This window comes from Perca fluviatilis, chromosome 15, assembly GCF_010015445.1.
Source record: "Perca fluviatilis chromosome 15, GENO_Pfluv_1.0, whole genome shotgun sequence".
Lineage (NCBI taxonomy): Eukaryota > Metazoa > Chordata > Actinopteri > Perciformes > Percidae > Perca > Perca fluviatilis.
The window spans coordinates 26,957,128-26,973,478 of NC_053126.1; the positions used below are offsets into that span (position 1 = coordinate 26,957,128).

The 16,351-nt window shown below is 41.2% G+C and overlaps 1 protein-coding gene across 13 annotated transcripts in view; it reads right to left on the reverse strand.

The window, feature by feature from the left end:
* Nucleotides 1-16,351, reverse strand: part of rbfox1 (RNA binding fox-1 homolog 1) — a 384,783-nt gene that overhangs the window by 24,584 nt on the left and 343,848 nt on the right. For 9 of the 13 annotated variants that reach the window (XM_039824786.1, XM_039824787.1, XM_039824784.1 and 6 more), the window contains 4 exons: nucleotides 13,855-13,915; nucleotides 10,224-10,277; nucleotides 7,570-7,702; nucleotides 3,660-3,699 (listed from right to left, as the gene is read on the reverse strand). In XM_039824786.1, coding sequence (XP_039680720.1) covers nucleotides 3,660-3,699; nucleotides 7,570-7,702; nucleotides 10,224-10,277; nucleotides 13,855-13,915 — 288 coding nt within the window. The remainder of the gene's footprint in view (nucleotides 1-3,659; nucleotides 3,700-7,569; nucleotides 7,703-10,223; nucleotides 10,278-13,854; nucleotides 13,916-16,351) is intronic. The other 4 variants (XM_039824796.1, XM_039824795.1, XM_039824793.1 and 1 more) reach the window with 1 other exon arrangement.

Here is a 16,351-nt window from a genome sequence, read left to right on the forward strand (position 1 = left end):
AATTTGCTTTAACTCGTTAGATCGCGTTGATTTTGACAGCACTATTTTAAATGTAAAGTTAATTTGAAAGGTATACATACTAATGCAACTGACTGTACATTGTACATTTAATATACTAAATGTTATCTTACTCTCTAATAATAATAACAGCCAAATATACAATAAATTAAATCAAGGCCACATAATGACAGGTTTAGGACTTGAACTTCACTTGGTGCTTGGTTGTCCCGACTTAGGGCTTAACCCTTGTGTGGTCCTTCGGCTCCTGGTGGCCCAAAGGACAAAACAAGGGTTAATACAGTACAATAGTGCTTGTTTGTACAGCATTTTGGTCAGCTTAAACTGTGTTTATATGTGCTCTCGAAACAAACGTTACTTACTTACTTTACAAGAGACAGGGTTTAGAGAGCAATTCTCAACAAAATAAACTGAATCCCTTGTGTGGTCCTTCGGGTCCCGGTGACCCGAAGGACCACACAAGTGTGACTTGCAAAACAATGATTTTCTCCCCTGAAAAGTTTGGTTTTGCTGTACAGGACTTGCAACGTTTCTGTACTTGCTTATATGTTCCCGTCTGCAGTGTGTTTCTTTCTGCTTTATACGTGTTGTCTAATTAAAGTGTTTTGGCTCTTTGCATGTTCAGATTGTATTGTGGTGGAGTTTTGGTCTAGTTTTACTCTTTCCATTGTTAAAAATGGAAGGAGTTATATTACAGCTTGGTAGTGTTTGTGTTTGCATTGACAGCCAGTAGACTGTTGGCTCTAAATGGCACATGGCGGAGAACCCCTGCCTTAATTTATCATAAAACAAAAGGCATTTTTCTCTCTTCCAGGCTCAGTGACAACTCCAGCACGTCTCACATCATTTCACCTTCCACCCTTCCATGCTCTACGACTGAGACAGTGTGTCTGTCCTGACATGAGCAATGTATTATTACTACTATAAACTGTGGAGGCGAGTAAGTGATACTTAGTGCGTGTGATGATGGGCCGTGGCAGGAAGATGAACAGGTTGGCCTGTGAAAGTCACCAGCCACTGTGGACTGTCACTGCTGAGTGAGTGACTAATGGCAACCCTACAGCTCAGTGTGCAGGCGTGTGTGTGTGTGTGTGTGTGCAGATTGTGTTTGGTAAGGAGAGTGAATAGTTGTTGTGTGTGTGCATATTGTCAAGATCCTTTAAACTAAAGATAGCACATTTCAAGCAGCGCCAATGGTATGAAAGGGTACACACTTCCTGTCTCCTAAATGGGCTCGTTTGAAAGTGTAGTGAAGTGTAGAGTAATTTAATTTTTTTATATTAAATTTAAAAAAAATATATACTGTATATATTATTTTTTGATTTTTTTGGATATCATTCAATATTTACACAGCTAAAATACATATTTAGCATCACAGAGATTAGTTTTGTTGGGGTGTTCGAGATATGTGGCTTGTGAAGAATGGGTCCAATATTTACATTGGTGACTATGGGGCAAAATAATTAGAATTAGCAAGCTAGCTAACTAACTAGCCCGCTGCTAAATGAAACATCTATCCACACACAGCTCAGGTTTAGCCATCGGGACAATTAGCTTTCCTACCTCAATTAAAGTCAGTCTTGATATTTACAGTATGCAACAGACAGCCTTAATTTGACTAGTCCATCCTGACACTCTAAGAGCAGTGTAAGGCCCAGACTAGTCTAAAACTAAGTTTAACTGGCCCCAGAACTCCTCTTCCTGTCTGTGCATCCATGTTCACTAACTTTTAGTATTTCTGGCAACGAGGTGGCCCACACTCGTGCTCAAGCAGGAATGGTTGTCCACAGTACAACATGGCTAGGTAAAGCAGAAGTTTAACAGCTCACTTCTTGTAGTATTCCTTACTGTAATGTTTATATCTGATCGAATGGCCATTTGCACTCAATGTGTCATGTTTTGTCATGACAAGTTAGGGTTAGGGTTCATGTGTTATGACTTTGTCATGACAGTGTCATGTCACTCTTATGTAGATACCTTTAAGTAAAGTGTTACTTAATATGTATATCTATTTATTTTGTTGCCAAGATATAGAAACAGACGCTACATGTTCTTCTATTTTTGTTTGACTTTTTATTATTTGTTTATGGTACCACAGATGCATTGTTGTAATTATTATTCATTTTGTTCAAGGGGGTAAGCGAGCGTCTGGCAGGCATAGCTCCTATGGCGCCATTTTGATGCTAACAAGCACTCACCGCCGTTAGCATTCCATTGATTGCCATTCATTTTGACGTCACTTTGATAGCAAATAACTTTACATCTGAAGCGTTTAAAGACTATTTGTCCATTGTTTATTTCTAAAGAAACATGCCAATGTATAAAAGGCTCCATTACCTTGTATCTCACGTTATGGCTCCGTAGCAGACGTTTTTGTAAAAATAGGCTAACGATTGTGTCATAACTACGCGACTTACTGTCGCATAGTAGAGAAATTACTGTATAGTACAGGAGAAGCTCGCAGGCAGTTCTGACTTACATTAGGTGTTTAAGTTTAATTACTAATGTTAACTAGCATTTTAGTTAGCAATAATTAGCTTGTGCCTATGTTATCTCCTTACATATACCGTACCTACGCTCTCCATCTCTGCAAGATTGGGAATGATTGAGATTTCTCTTGGCACAGCTACCAGAAGATTTCCAACTTTCAGACAGGTTGCTCACGTAACATCTACTGTACGTCTTCAATCTCAGTTGGAGGCTGCTCAGTAACGCTCATCCATCACCGGAAAAGTGCTTCTAATATCCTTCACTGGTCTCCGTCCAGAGCAATGGGATCTGTTGGTCCATGTCTTTAACTGTCTATGATTTGTTTCATTAGTTTGCCCTCCTGCCCTCTGGGAGGCGCTACAGGAGTGTCCAGACCAAAACCACCAGGTTTAAAAACAGCTTTTTCCCTACACCTGTCTCCCTACTGAACTCTGCCCACCGACACCCCACACATACCCACATACCCATTATTTAATATGTATTTAATCACTGCCTAAGCACTACTGGTTAAACACCAACTACATTTCGTTGCTCTTTACTTGTGACATGTGCTACGACAATAAAGTTGAATCTCATCTAATATAGACTTATGCAGGCAGGATACGGCAGAACATTTTTTAAACATATTATAAAAAAGTATGCATTTACTAACACATCTTTCTTTTATGGGTTTGGTTAGACGTGTGATATTACAGTTCAGGGGACTAACAGTGAATGGCACACAGTGCACTGAAAGTGCTTCTTTCTATTTATTGAATCAAGAATTGATTCTGAATCAAATCATGACACCAATGATCAAAATCAAATCAAATTGTGAGACTCAAAGAAGTCATTTTTGCCACTTTTTAAGACTCATTTTCTGTGTGTAGTCCAGTGTGTTTTTTGCATCTGTAAAAAAACGCTTTTATTTGCATCTTGGTTAGAGTGTAGCTTGTGCCTCGCTTACAGTGCCTGATGGTATTTGTAGTCTATATGATCTCTTCACTGGCCATGATGTGAACTGCGGGCTGTCACATGACCGGCTATCTGCTCACCCGGCAGAAAGTGAAGCCATGTATGGAGTATGGAGGGTTGCATGTGCATAGTAACAGGGCAGAAACCATGGAGATGGCGGTGTAGCATGCAATGTCATACCAGTAAATAATACTTACATAAATATCTGCACCATAAAATCCATCCTGGTAAACAACACTGCAGAGGATGCAAACACAAACAAACAGACAAACACAATAAAAAAAAAACATCCATATTAGTGCAAGTTGACATGCAGGCACTGGGCTAGCTACCAACCAACCCCCCATCTCTACAATCCCAAAAACAACAACCCAAAATAAAGGCATAAGAGGGGCAGAGGCAGAGGGAACTACTGCAGGCACCACTCTCTGCTCTCTAATGGCTGGGTAAGGAGGCTGGGAAGGTCCAAAACTCTCTCTCACTAGGTCTTTATACTAAGGTGTGTATGTAAAAGTTTATGTTTATAATGATTTGTATTGCATGATAACCTAATGTAAGCCACTAGAGAGAAATTTTAATGTCATATTTTACTCATCCACAAAAACATATGGCTTTCATTTATTTAAACAATGTTATTGAATTATTGTGTTTGTTTCAAATCAAGTCGTTTTAAGAGAAACAAAGCCAGCTTATCCAGGATCAGCGAAGTTAGGCTCAGTGAAGCAGCTAACCCAAAGAGAGAAAACACTAGGTTAAACGCTCGATGGTGTTTTAAGCCCCCAATGTCTCCTTCCAGGCAGCGCTGCAACTGTTGACTTCAAGGCACCTAACCCTAACCCTAACCATTGCCTAATCCTAGTGCAGCGCTGCCTGGAAGGAGATGTTGGGGGGCATAAAACACAGATAAACAGGTTGAACCTGGTTCATTATACAGAGCTCAAGTAGTTATAACCAGGGTTCAAAATTTACTTTTTCATCCATTGGCCAAATGGCTAGTGAATGTTGACATTTTACCAACCACTCAACAGAAAACCATTGTTTTTTTGGCTGGTGAGTGAAGCAAATCTACCAGCCACTTGCATATTTTACCAGCATTTGGCTGGTGAATGGTGCTAACTTTGAACCCTGGTTATAACCTAATGTTATGTACAGTATATTAACAATAAAATCTGATATTATTGGTGTGGGTGGGGGGTTAGTGCGTGGATGCACGGAAGGGAGGGGGATGGGGGGGGCGGGATGAGGAGGGTCGAGCTAGTATTGTTTTGTTTGAAAACACTTCAAACGTCAACAAGAAGTAACGTCACCCAACATCGCTTAGAGCACCTTTAAAACCTGAACTACAACAAAGAGAGGGGTGGGAGGGGTGGCCCGCTGACGACGACGACGATGAACAGCGGCTGGGTAAGTCAGTTTAACACAGCACAACCCCTCTTATCCCTCATCGAGGCCAGTTTAGGTCTCACTCTTAAATGAAATTCATCACACAGGGAGAGAAGACTTTAGTTAGCCTTTAGTAGCTGTGTTTCTTTGTTATACGAGCCCAGGTTAGCTTAGCCTTGTAACATCTGTTGGAGCCACTTTTCCTGGCAAGCCAACCCGACCCTTTCAAACTCACACCTCCAGTTTATAACTTAAGCTTTCTGTTATAAATCTGTAGTCTCCAAGCCCAAACCGTGATAACCCTGATGACATCAATATGACATAATTAGTTATACAAAAAGAAAGCACTTAAAGAAAATCCAGGGGTGTATCCTAAAAACACCAATGACACCTCTCCTAACAGCTGGATATGTTTGCTGGCACAAAGACATGTGATCATGATCTCATCACTGTACGTTTTTCATTCGTGTGTCCGGATTTGATTCTGCAGAATCCCTTGTCTGATGATATGAAATTCCTAGATGAATATGAGTCCTGAGATTAATAACATCCCTCTATGTGCAGTGTATGAAAGTCTGTGTGTGTGTGTGTGTGTGTGTGTGTGTGTGTGTGTGTGTGTGTGTGTGTGTGTGTGTGTGTGAGAGAGAGAAGGCATTCCTCATCTGGCCTCCAATAAAACCAGCAGGGCGCTGCTGTCAGCTCTGCATTACGATGGAGTTCCATTTAACAAGAAGAGCTCCTTAGAGGACCAAGCTTCCAGTTTCACCAGCCAATAGACTGGTCTCACACCATTTGTGCTATCTCTGATAATCAATAATGTCTCAAATGTCAAGGTGGCCCAGAGAGCCGTTTCAGTCATTAAAATGTATTCTGGGGGCCTGCAGCACAGCTTATACACATATTGTCTTATTAATATTATATGCTGTCATGTCAGGCCCCCTTAAATAGATGAAGAAACATTTAATGAACACACACACACACACACACACACACAGCAAACTTGGTTTCCTAGCTGTGTCACAGGTTTTTATTTGGAGTCGGCTTGTCGCCACTTGAGACAGTTTTAATAAAAATACATCACGGCCCCCATTAATAATTCACCACCCGACTGCCACCGGGGCAATTAAGTGGTGCAGCAGCATTAATGAAAGTACAATCTGTAGCACATATCTCTTTATCAAGACCATGCCCGAATGTTCACCCAAACACCCATCTTCCTTATCCTATGTGACACTTCCTCTGCGGCGCGCAGTGACAGTGTTGTTGTGGGTGAAGCTCTTATTCGTTCTTCCAAACAGAAAGACTTTGGAAAACAGAATCACCCACACACCTGCTATACATCTATCTTTGTTGGAAGGAGGTGTGCTTTGTATTGGGTTATTTCCATTTTATAAACTAATAAGTAATATACCATATTGTGTTTGCAGCTGCTGCCGTGGTCCTGTTCGACGTCTGCTACGCCCTGCACTGTTACTACTATTGTTATTATTAGTCATACTGTAGTTCTATAATCTTTACTGTTACTATAATTGCCACCGTTTATCATGTCATTCCATTATACCCACTGCTATAATTATTATTAGTCACATCTCTCTCTCTCTCTCCTCTATCAGGTTGCGTCAGAAGGCCACCCATCTATAGTCAGGTTCTGTCTGAGGTTTCTGCCTGTTAAAAGGAAGTTTTTCCTCGCCACTGTTGCACCAAATGCTTGCTCTTGGGGGGAATTGTTGGGTCTGTAAATTATATTATAATTATGAAACATTGATTTATAATGATGACTTCATTAGTGCAACTTTCATATTTATTTTAAATGCAATGCTTTCATATGTGGGTGTTAATAACACTCATAAATGAGGCTTCCGCTTAAGAGGCGATAACATGAAATCTGCGTGGAGCAATGAGGAGACTGTAACCTTCCTCACAATAATTGTAAAATAAATCATGTTTCATATGTTTTTCCATTGTTTGAGCTTCGACTGGAGCTTTTTAGCTCCGCCAACTGTTTACCGTCACGAAGCAACTCCTAATATTGACATAACAGTAGTGGATGAAAACTCACTATGAATCGCATTTTCTTCTGTAATATTCTGGAAAGGATCACTACATTGGATGAAAATGAAGTGACAAGTGTGAGCAGGAGAGAACAAAACTGCTCCCATCCTTAAATAGACTCCCAGCCAGCCTCCTTAGTGTCAATTTGCTTGCAGTCATAAAGAGCAAAATAAATAAAAAAAGAACCAACAGAATAATGGCAAATCAGATCTGACTGCCCACAATCCCTGCTTGGCTCGTCTCCAGAGCATTCAGCCATGGAGGGTCAGCCAGAGCTGCTGCTGGGGCTGGGAAGATGATTTTTCTTTTCTTTTCTTTCATTTTTTTCTTTTCTTTTTTTGTAGCAACTGGGTAAACTCCAAAAGTGGTCACAAAGTGATGGACATCCTACCATAAACACAGCCTCTCGCCACACACACAGTACAAGGCCAAATTGACAATCATTTCCCATGAATTCGTGCAAAGGCACATGTCTCGGAGCATGCCTGTTGGTTGATTCAGCATGCCGTGGAAACGGGGAGTGTGTTATCGCTGTGAGGCGAGGCTGGCATGCACCGCTCCGCTGACTCTCAGCACAGAGATTCAGGAATTGCCATTGCATAAAGGAAACGGAGAAGGAGAACCAAAGAGGAAGACATGACAACAGGAAAAGACGCGAGGAAGAACGCTCACCCTCCGTAAGCTGGAATGTGGGGAGGCGGAGCCGCCGCCCTGAATGTGTTGTACACGGTCCGTCCTCGGCCTCTTAGGTGGGCTCCTCTGTACGCTGCTGCTGCACTGGCTGTTGGGTAGGGAAAACCTGGTACTGGAGAGAGAGAACAGACAAATGATGCACACCTTCCCTGATGTCACAAAATCCCCCAAAAAGAACGCACAATTTCCGCTTCAGTAGTAGCATTCAGTGTGCATGGTGTAGTTGACATTAGCATTTGAATTCTGGAGAGAATGTACAAAGCGTTCTCCCATTTTCAGGTGTGGAAAGAAATGTGAAGAGAAAAAAAGAACAAAGAGAGGGTTGCAGCGGAGTGGAGCCATAGCACTGGTGTTGTTATTAATTTATCATTAATCTTAATTGGGGACGACTGACACAAAGCTTAATTTGAGAGCTGGGGTGAGTGAAGGTTGAGAAGGAGATCGAGGTGCCATATCCAACCCTAATTATACATCTCTTCAAAAAGGAGATCTAATAAAATGCTAATAGAAACAGTGAATCATTCATTGACCTGATGAAAAATGGAAGGTTTAAGCCAAGGGATAAGAGTTTCTCAAAGAGAGACAAGGAGAGGAGTGAGGCTGGTAATTGTTCCTATTCATCTTTTGTCACCTTGATTTTAGGGCCGACTGGCCTGGCTGCCCTTAAAGTCACAGTGATGACTCTTCCCTAACGCTGCACCACTCCGCTCTTCATATGGTCTACGTGAAAAGGAGTGCTTGGCATATACAGATAGAGCACAACTAGGACTCATTAGGACTTATACCATGGTCCGCGTGAATACTCAATTTTGATTGGCTGCAGGATGTCCATTAAAAAGTGATGTAGGACACCTACAAACAAGTTCTGGTGACCTCTCTGAATAAATGTGCTACGTTAAAAGAAAACGTGAATCGGTTATTTCCAACACTGAGTGTACTCGTTCAGCGCCCTCGTCCTCTGAACACCACAGGATGGCGCTAACACGCAAGCTGCGAGAAAGTAAGTTATACTGCCCCTCTAAACGGACTTTGTTTCACAGCGATCATCTCTCATCCTGTTCGCTGTTCAGGTCGCTACTTCAGGCTGGGGCCGACAGTACACATGGCAGCAGACCATTTGTCTGTGAAAGTCTTCATTCATTTGGGGACAGTGACATGGCTGGATAGCTAGCTTGTTAAACATACTGTCGAATTATATTTACTGAACCGTACACAATGTTATTGACTTTGAAGTTTGTTAGCATAACTTAAGCTGTCTGGCTCGTAGCGGTCTGAGCCAGGGTTCTGATGAGCTGAGCGGACTAGAAATATCTATTCCCCGGTCTTGTAACACAAGGAGAGCCTGCCAGAGCTTCTTGTATTTGGTCCGAAAGTCCGAACCATCCCAAAAAAAAAATGCTTTCACACTATAAACGAAGCGGACCGTGGTTCAGTTTGGTCCGGACCAAGACGACCTCTTTTGATCGGACCAAACTTTGATCTTGTGATCCGGACCGTGGTCCGAGGAACCGTTCTCACCTGCAATTTTGCTTCAGACCACACTGAGAAGTCCGAAAGTCCGGACCAAATGAGGTAGGTGTGAAAACGCCCTAACTTCGATATTACTCGCGAGAGACCACTGTTCACATCCCGTCTCAGTTAGTTTCTACGAACTGTAACTAGAAAATAATACCCATATTGTTGTTGGTTGTGTATACTACCCATATTCAACTCCAAAATGTGGGCAAAACCAGCATTCAAAATTGGAGTCTTTTTTTTTTTTGGGACAGTTTACAAAGATATCTTCAGTCTTCAGCACTGCCTTGTGAATCCTAATCTGCTCTGTGATGAAAACATCCGAACCAATTAACCACAAGATCAGGTCCTGGCCTCTATACTGAACAACTGCAACCATAACATATTAATAACATAACAGTACAAATTACTAATACAGAAGAAGCCTAAGCCCCAATGGCATTTTGGATACTGGAAAGGTGAAACAAAGGTAAATCAATACAAAAGCCACTTTGTAATTAAAAGAACGTGGGGGTGAATTAGGCAAACGACTGTCTGGAGAAATTGAAAATATTGATTTTAATTTACAAAATATATTTCACACCTTTTAATGTCCTTGCAGAAATGGACTATTAGATTTCCTTCTGTCTTGTCCTTTGCTTTCCTTCACTCCTCCTCTCCTCTGCCACACTCTTTCATCGGTCTCTCTTGCTCTTATCACGAAAATTCAGGGAAATTTTTACCCTAATGGCCACGGTAAATGACAGGGTGGGGGAGGGTTGGGCAGTGGTTGGTGGGAGGGGAATGCCGGGACGGCCGAGATTGAAGATGGCTCGCGGGTGGCAGCGTGGGTTGCAGAACGTGCGTTGTTTTGCAGCAGAGATGACAGTGTGATTTAGCATTTGTGCGAGTCAGCATAGATCTCCAGGTATAAACAGACTTTTACTGGTTGAGGAGGAGAAAGAGGTGACGAAGGTTAAAACGAAGGGATGAGGGCTTGGTGGGGTTGGGGGAGGGGGCTGGGGTGGGGTGGAGGAGAAAATGAAGATGTCGAAGAAACTGAAGAACAAAATGGATGAGAAGGAGGAAGATAATGACAAAGGGGATGGTGACAGATGGAGAAGGGCATGTCCTCCTACCTGCATAGAATTCTGGGCTGTAGACAGCGCTGACCACTGGATTTAACTTCCAGCCTGAAACAAGACGGACAGCAGGACAAAGAAAGGAGAGGAAGAGAAAGAGGCAGAACAGGAAACCGTGTTTTAGGATGCTTAGTTTATATGAACATATATGATGGTATTTAGAACACAGTATGGTTACATCAATGAACTAAACCTTTTGGCTTTTGAGTTTACACCTCCTTGACATTTTTTATTGTCCAATACAAATTAGGCCCCCTGCACACTGGCTGCGTGGCGTGAGCGTGTCAGCTGCGTGGCGTGTCTGTTTTGATTTCGGCTCGCATGTTAACAGGTTAGAGGTTGCACACTGCCTGCGTGACACGCACGTCTCAGGCGCGGCTCAAAACGCGTGCATGCTAGAAATAGAACCAACGGCTATTTTTCACGCGACACGCAAGCGTTTTATGTCATTTTGACAGAAATACATTTAATAAATGACATTTTGATGTTTGAAAGTCTCTAGGTTTTCAAATAAATGCATATATAAATGTAATAAAAAAACAAACAAACAAAAATAATTATCGATTTTCAAATATTGCACCAGTCAATACAGAACGAAATATTCTGTAGCCTATTTTGCCATCAATACTGCCGACGTTGTCTTTGCTGTAATCAAATCAGTATATATTTATGTTTATGGGAAACATACATGTGTACAGACAAGGCTAGCAGCAGCAGCGCCGCGTCAGATATGTTTCTGGTGTGCAAAGACACACAGCCGCCACGCAACAGAAACGCCACGCTCACGCCACGCAGCCAGTGCGCAGGGGGCCTTACATTCATATATGGCAAATTTTTCAATCGCCAATATGTTTGCCCCTATTACATTTTCTAAAGACAACAACAAAACATTTATATGGAACATATCTGGAACATTTTCCCTGGCAACACAAAATGTTCATATTGAACATACTGTATCTGTAAGCCTAGGCAACTCAAAGCACTTGGTCAAAGGGATAGAAAAGATGAAATTAAATTAAATATACTGTACTTAGGTAGAGCAGGTAGTACATTTTCACAATGACAATGCTGACGTGCCTATGTTAAGTAGGTATAAAGTTCACCATGTACAGGTTCACTAGCTTTAGCATGATAGCATGCTAAGGTTGCTAATTAGCACAAAAAAAAAAAAAAAGTACAGCTGAGGTTGATAGGAATGTCAAAAGTTGTGCAGGTACTAGAATTAAAATGAATGAAACAGAGTTAAACACATTTACATTGTGACCAAAAGTTAAAGATCGAGAAAGTGATTACAATGTATCCTACATGTCTGAACCAGATTTAATGGCTATCAATCCAATAGTTGAGACATTTCACTCAAAATAATCTCAAATATATGTGAACCTCATGGTGGCGCTAGAGGAAAAGTCAGCGATTACCAAAGTTATTAGGATAAATCTATGGGGGAAAATGGCAATCCGTCCAATAGTTGTTGAGATATTTCAGTCTAGACTAAAGTGCTTGGCTAACTACAAGACGGACTTATTGTCATCCCTAAAACCCCTTCACTTCCCAAAATGCAACTCAATGATTTCACTCTTTTGGGAAATGACCAGGCTTTCAAAACTCCATATCCCCAGTTTGCAAGCTTTTGGTTATATATTGTGTCTGTAAGATAAGGAAACTCTGATGACATCATAAGACAAATGCATTAGTAACTTGAAGCATTAGCTAAGTATGCAAACTGCTGGACCTGGTGTCAAAACTGTATACGAATGTCACACTCCTAACTGCACTGGAATCTGGGCAGCATTACATTTACTCCCTTTATGTATTAGCCAATGCAAATGAGTTGCATATGAATGGAATTTGTAGAAGTCTGTTGTTGCCATGTGAATGTATTCATGCAACCTTGTGTTTTAATCAATGTTACAAAGGAAATACAAAGTGAACAACTTGTTTACACTAGCCAGCAATGACAGTGACAAAAATGAGGCAGGCAGGATTATTATAATAATAATAATAATAATAATAATAATAATAATAATAATAATAATAATAATAATAATAATAAAATGCTAGCTGCTCATTTCCTCAGCTCCTTCCTCATCTTTTTCCCATTGGCCCAAATCAGCATTTCTTTGGGCTCTAGTAATTACGGTGGTGTATAATCAGCCTGAACTGCTTGACTGATTTTTCTCTCCTCTTCATTAATCAGTCTAACATAGCTGTCCACCTGACCCACGCTTGTTGCCTTGTGGCTATTTTTTCTGTTGCTATTTATCTTAATTCTGGCACAGAAAGAGGATGTTGCCGTAAATGTGCACAACAACAGAGCTTTTGGAAATACAGAAGAAATATGGGACAATACAGGCTGTATTTTGTGTGGAGGTTAAAGGAGAATTCCGGGTCGATTTTTCCCTGAATCTTGATCGCTATATATCTCAGAGTACTGTCGATAGAAAAAAAAACGAGCAAAAACTGTGCTAGCAAACTGGAGTTCAGAGCTCCCAATTAGCTAAAATGCCAGCTGTTGGGGCATCTTATAAAGAGTGCCTTTGTGTCTCTTAACAGACACAAATGCAATTAAAACGTATGTGCAACATGAACAGGCCCCTAGTTTCGATTCTGCCAGTAGCTAGCTCGGACGGCATCTTTGTTTCTGCATTCTCTCCCGTCGGTAAACAGTAGCAATGGCTTGAATGTAACAACGTTCATTAATATAAAATAGTTGCGCACTATAGCTTTAAGTCAGTATTTAGCTTTGCCTTGAAAGTGGAAAGGATTTTATCAGCTTTGCACACCTGAACACTGCAAATCTTCCCCATTTTTCTTTACACAACAGTTAAAGCTCTCTCAAGTTGCATGGGGATCAACATTCTTTATGGTGGGAAGGCAATGTTTATGATGATGTGCAGTGTTTGGCTTACACTAAACTTGTGTTCAATGTTGCTCCAATCAAAGTCTCCCACATGCCCTCTTCAAACAGTAACTGACATGTCATGGCAGGCTTTTTTTAAGAGTGGCTCTCTCATTGACACTCTCCCATAAAGCTGTGAGTGGTAAAGCAGATACAGGTATATTTAGACACACAGTATCTGAAACCCCTTGACTACAAACAGGTAGCATATGTCCTCGACGCTCCACTTCCGGGATTGCTCCGTTGCCGATCGAAATTCCGCAGGATTTCACTCATTTAGGCCTTCCTTTGTGTCACCTAGCTAGATTTTCTGTCCAATCTTCGTTTTCTGTTGCATGACTAAAACAACTTTTAAACGCACACGTTCCACCAAAGCAAGTTCCTTCCCAAGGCTATTTTGCAGAAGCGCCGTTGCTCCATACGGCGTTTAGCACCGCCCAAGACGATTGTGATTGGTTTAAAGAAATGCCAATAAACCAGAGCACGTTTTTCTCCCATCCCGGAATGCTGTGTGGACTAGCCAGACCCTCTTTTGCAGTGCCGCGGTGGAGGAAGGTCTGACAAAGCGAGACTAACACACAGGTGATCTCCAATCATGTGAATTGTAAAATCCATTGTCTGCACCAGTGATTATTTATGTATGTCTTATACATAAAACAAATAAAACATGAGAAATAACAGTGGCGTGAATACTTTTTATAGGCGCTGTAAACGTTGACTTGGCCTTACCATTTGCATATGGGTTGACAGTCTTCTTATTTGTCATTACTCGGGCTGTTGCATTGTTGACCTACAGCAGATAAAGAGAGGTCCATGAGTTATGATACTTATACGTTAGTAGTAAGTGATACACTTGTTAGAGTAAATCTGCATGCATAGTTTTCTAATGTTGTAAACAAAGAAAGCAGTACAATGTATCACGGCAAACACCCATGTCATTTGTGTGTTTTCGGAATCGCATTCAGAAACACTTAAAACACATCCAAAACAAATCAGTTTTCTTTCTCATTTGCATATTTTCTATCTTATGACGTTTTTCTGGCATGCTCTCCCCAATTATAGTGACATTTCAATAACATTCAGACAAAAGTAAAGAAACAACAGATGCACTTGGCAAAATGATGTTTTGTAAATGTATAGATGCATGCGGTGGCAGGGGAGAAGGAGAAAACACAGACAAAGGAAATGCCATTGGGGAAGGGGAGAAGACAATATGTTGGGCGCATTATGCAACATCCAGTCAACCTTAAAACGTGAGAAGAACTGTTGTGACGAAAGCAACACAAAGCATTCACACTCAACAGTCTCTCTAATTCATTGCAAGAATAATTATTGAGATCAAAAAACAACCAAAGAAAATAGATGTACTCAAATAAACCAATCAAGTCAATCAATCAACCAATCAAACCATTCCAAATTCAAACGACAGCTAACAGGGTAAAAATAAAACAGGGGTGCATTGTCTTCCAAAATAAAACAAATCAATAAATGGGTTTCCAACAATCTCAGATAGATGTGCAAACGAATTCAAATCTCAGTCAGTATCGCTCGCACACGCAGCTTCAGGAGAACACTTAGTGAATGGGCACGCACGCCGACACGCAAGAAAATATGTATGTCAATATACAGCATCAACTCAACCACAATTCAAAAAGAAATGTCACGTGAGTTTTAGCGTTGCAAACGTTCCAAAGAGAGAGGAAGAGAGAGAGGAAATGCTGGCAGAATGGCTTGTTCGCCCACACTTACCATTCCGCAAACTTGTTTGTGTACTGTTACCGTTGTAACTGTGTTGGATGGGGCCCTAAACAAGCTACCGTTGGAAAAATGGTGGGGGAGGAGGGGATGAGAAAGGAATAAGCAGCATCTTACTCAGGTGGCCAAGAAAACTTTGCAATCATTCCTCTGCACAAACGCTCTCTTTCAGCTCTCTCTATACAAGCAGTTAGCTGCTTTCTTAAAGCATAACTCCGACCATTTTGTCTGGACAAGCGGTCTTCATCCATCATACTGATTGATTAGGCCAACAACTTCTCATTTGCTTCTCTACATATTGGCTGAGCTCTCAAATAGAGTCCTATAAAACCACTCTGAAGGCACCTGGAGCATTTTTTTTTCCAACACAGATTCATTGATTTGTAATGAACTACAAATATGTGTAAATGAATGTCATCTAAAATTCTATTTATTTAATGACGTTCTGAAGTTTCCTGGGCCATTGATTTTCGCATTTACTTTTCACAGACATACTACTTCACTAGTGCATAAATTAGTGTACGTCCTGTAGTTGTCAGATCACGCTATCAATTCAGTAGGAATGATTTAAGATAAACTATAAGAATAAAAAGTTGTGTAGTGTATTGCAGAGAGCAGGTAGATGGGGGCTGAGAGGAGTTGTACCTTGAGCTGATAATTTGGTCAAGACCCCATTTCCTTCTGTTATGAACACGCGGTCTGTATCAGGATACATTATATTCATAATGACGTCTGACTGGAATGTCAATATCCAAATTAGGTGGGCAGAGCTGTCAACAAACTTGGTGAGATCAGGTCAAAGGAAGGCTGCGTTCAGCCCTGCATGAAGAAACTCAGCCACCACATTCACTTGAATGACGCCAATGCATAGGACTCTGGCAAAAAAAAAAATGCAAGCTTGTCAGCCAAAACAGTTGAATCTGGCTCATGTTTTGCAGGACTTCAACGCAACATCATCCGGCAAGGCACCGCAGTGGCCAATCCAATACAAGCAAGCATAGTATTTGTACTGTCTACGTTGTGGTTGTAGTAATGAAAGATACAATAATTGCCATCATAATAAGTTTCCACATAGTCCCTGTATGGGCCCACATGGCCTACATGAAGATGCAGTGTACTTCAAGAGTCTAGAGGTCTGGAACAGGTACTGATGTGGGCCTATAAAGCCTCTTGGGATTTGGGCTAACTTGGAAATGTGAGGATCAAAATTTGGAAGCTGTGTGAAATTGAATTAATCGGTCTTCAATCCAGCTACAATCCAGTCTATTACAGCATGTCAGACTATTTAGATTTTTCAATTTAAGGGGTGCTGAGGTTGGATAGCAATACTTTGGATTACCTGTTTCTGGGAATAACCTTCTGGCATATGTACCAACAGTGTACATTACTTTAAGCTCTAATGGTAGATGTGGTGTCAGCCTACGAGCAGTTGGGTGTAGGGTATATTACCCTATATCTTGAAGGGACTGCT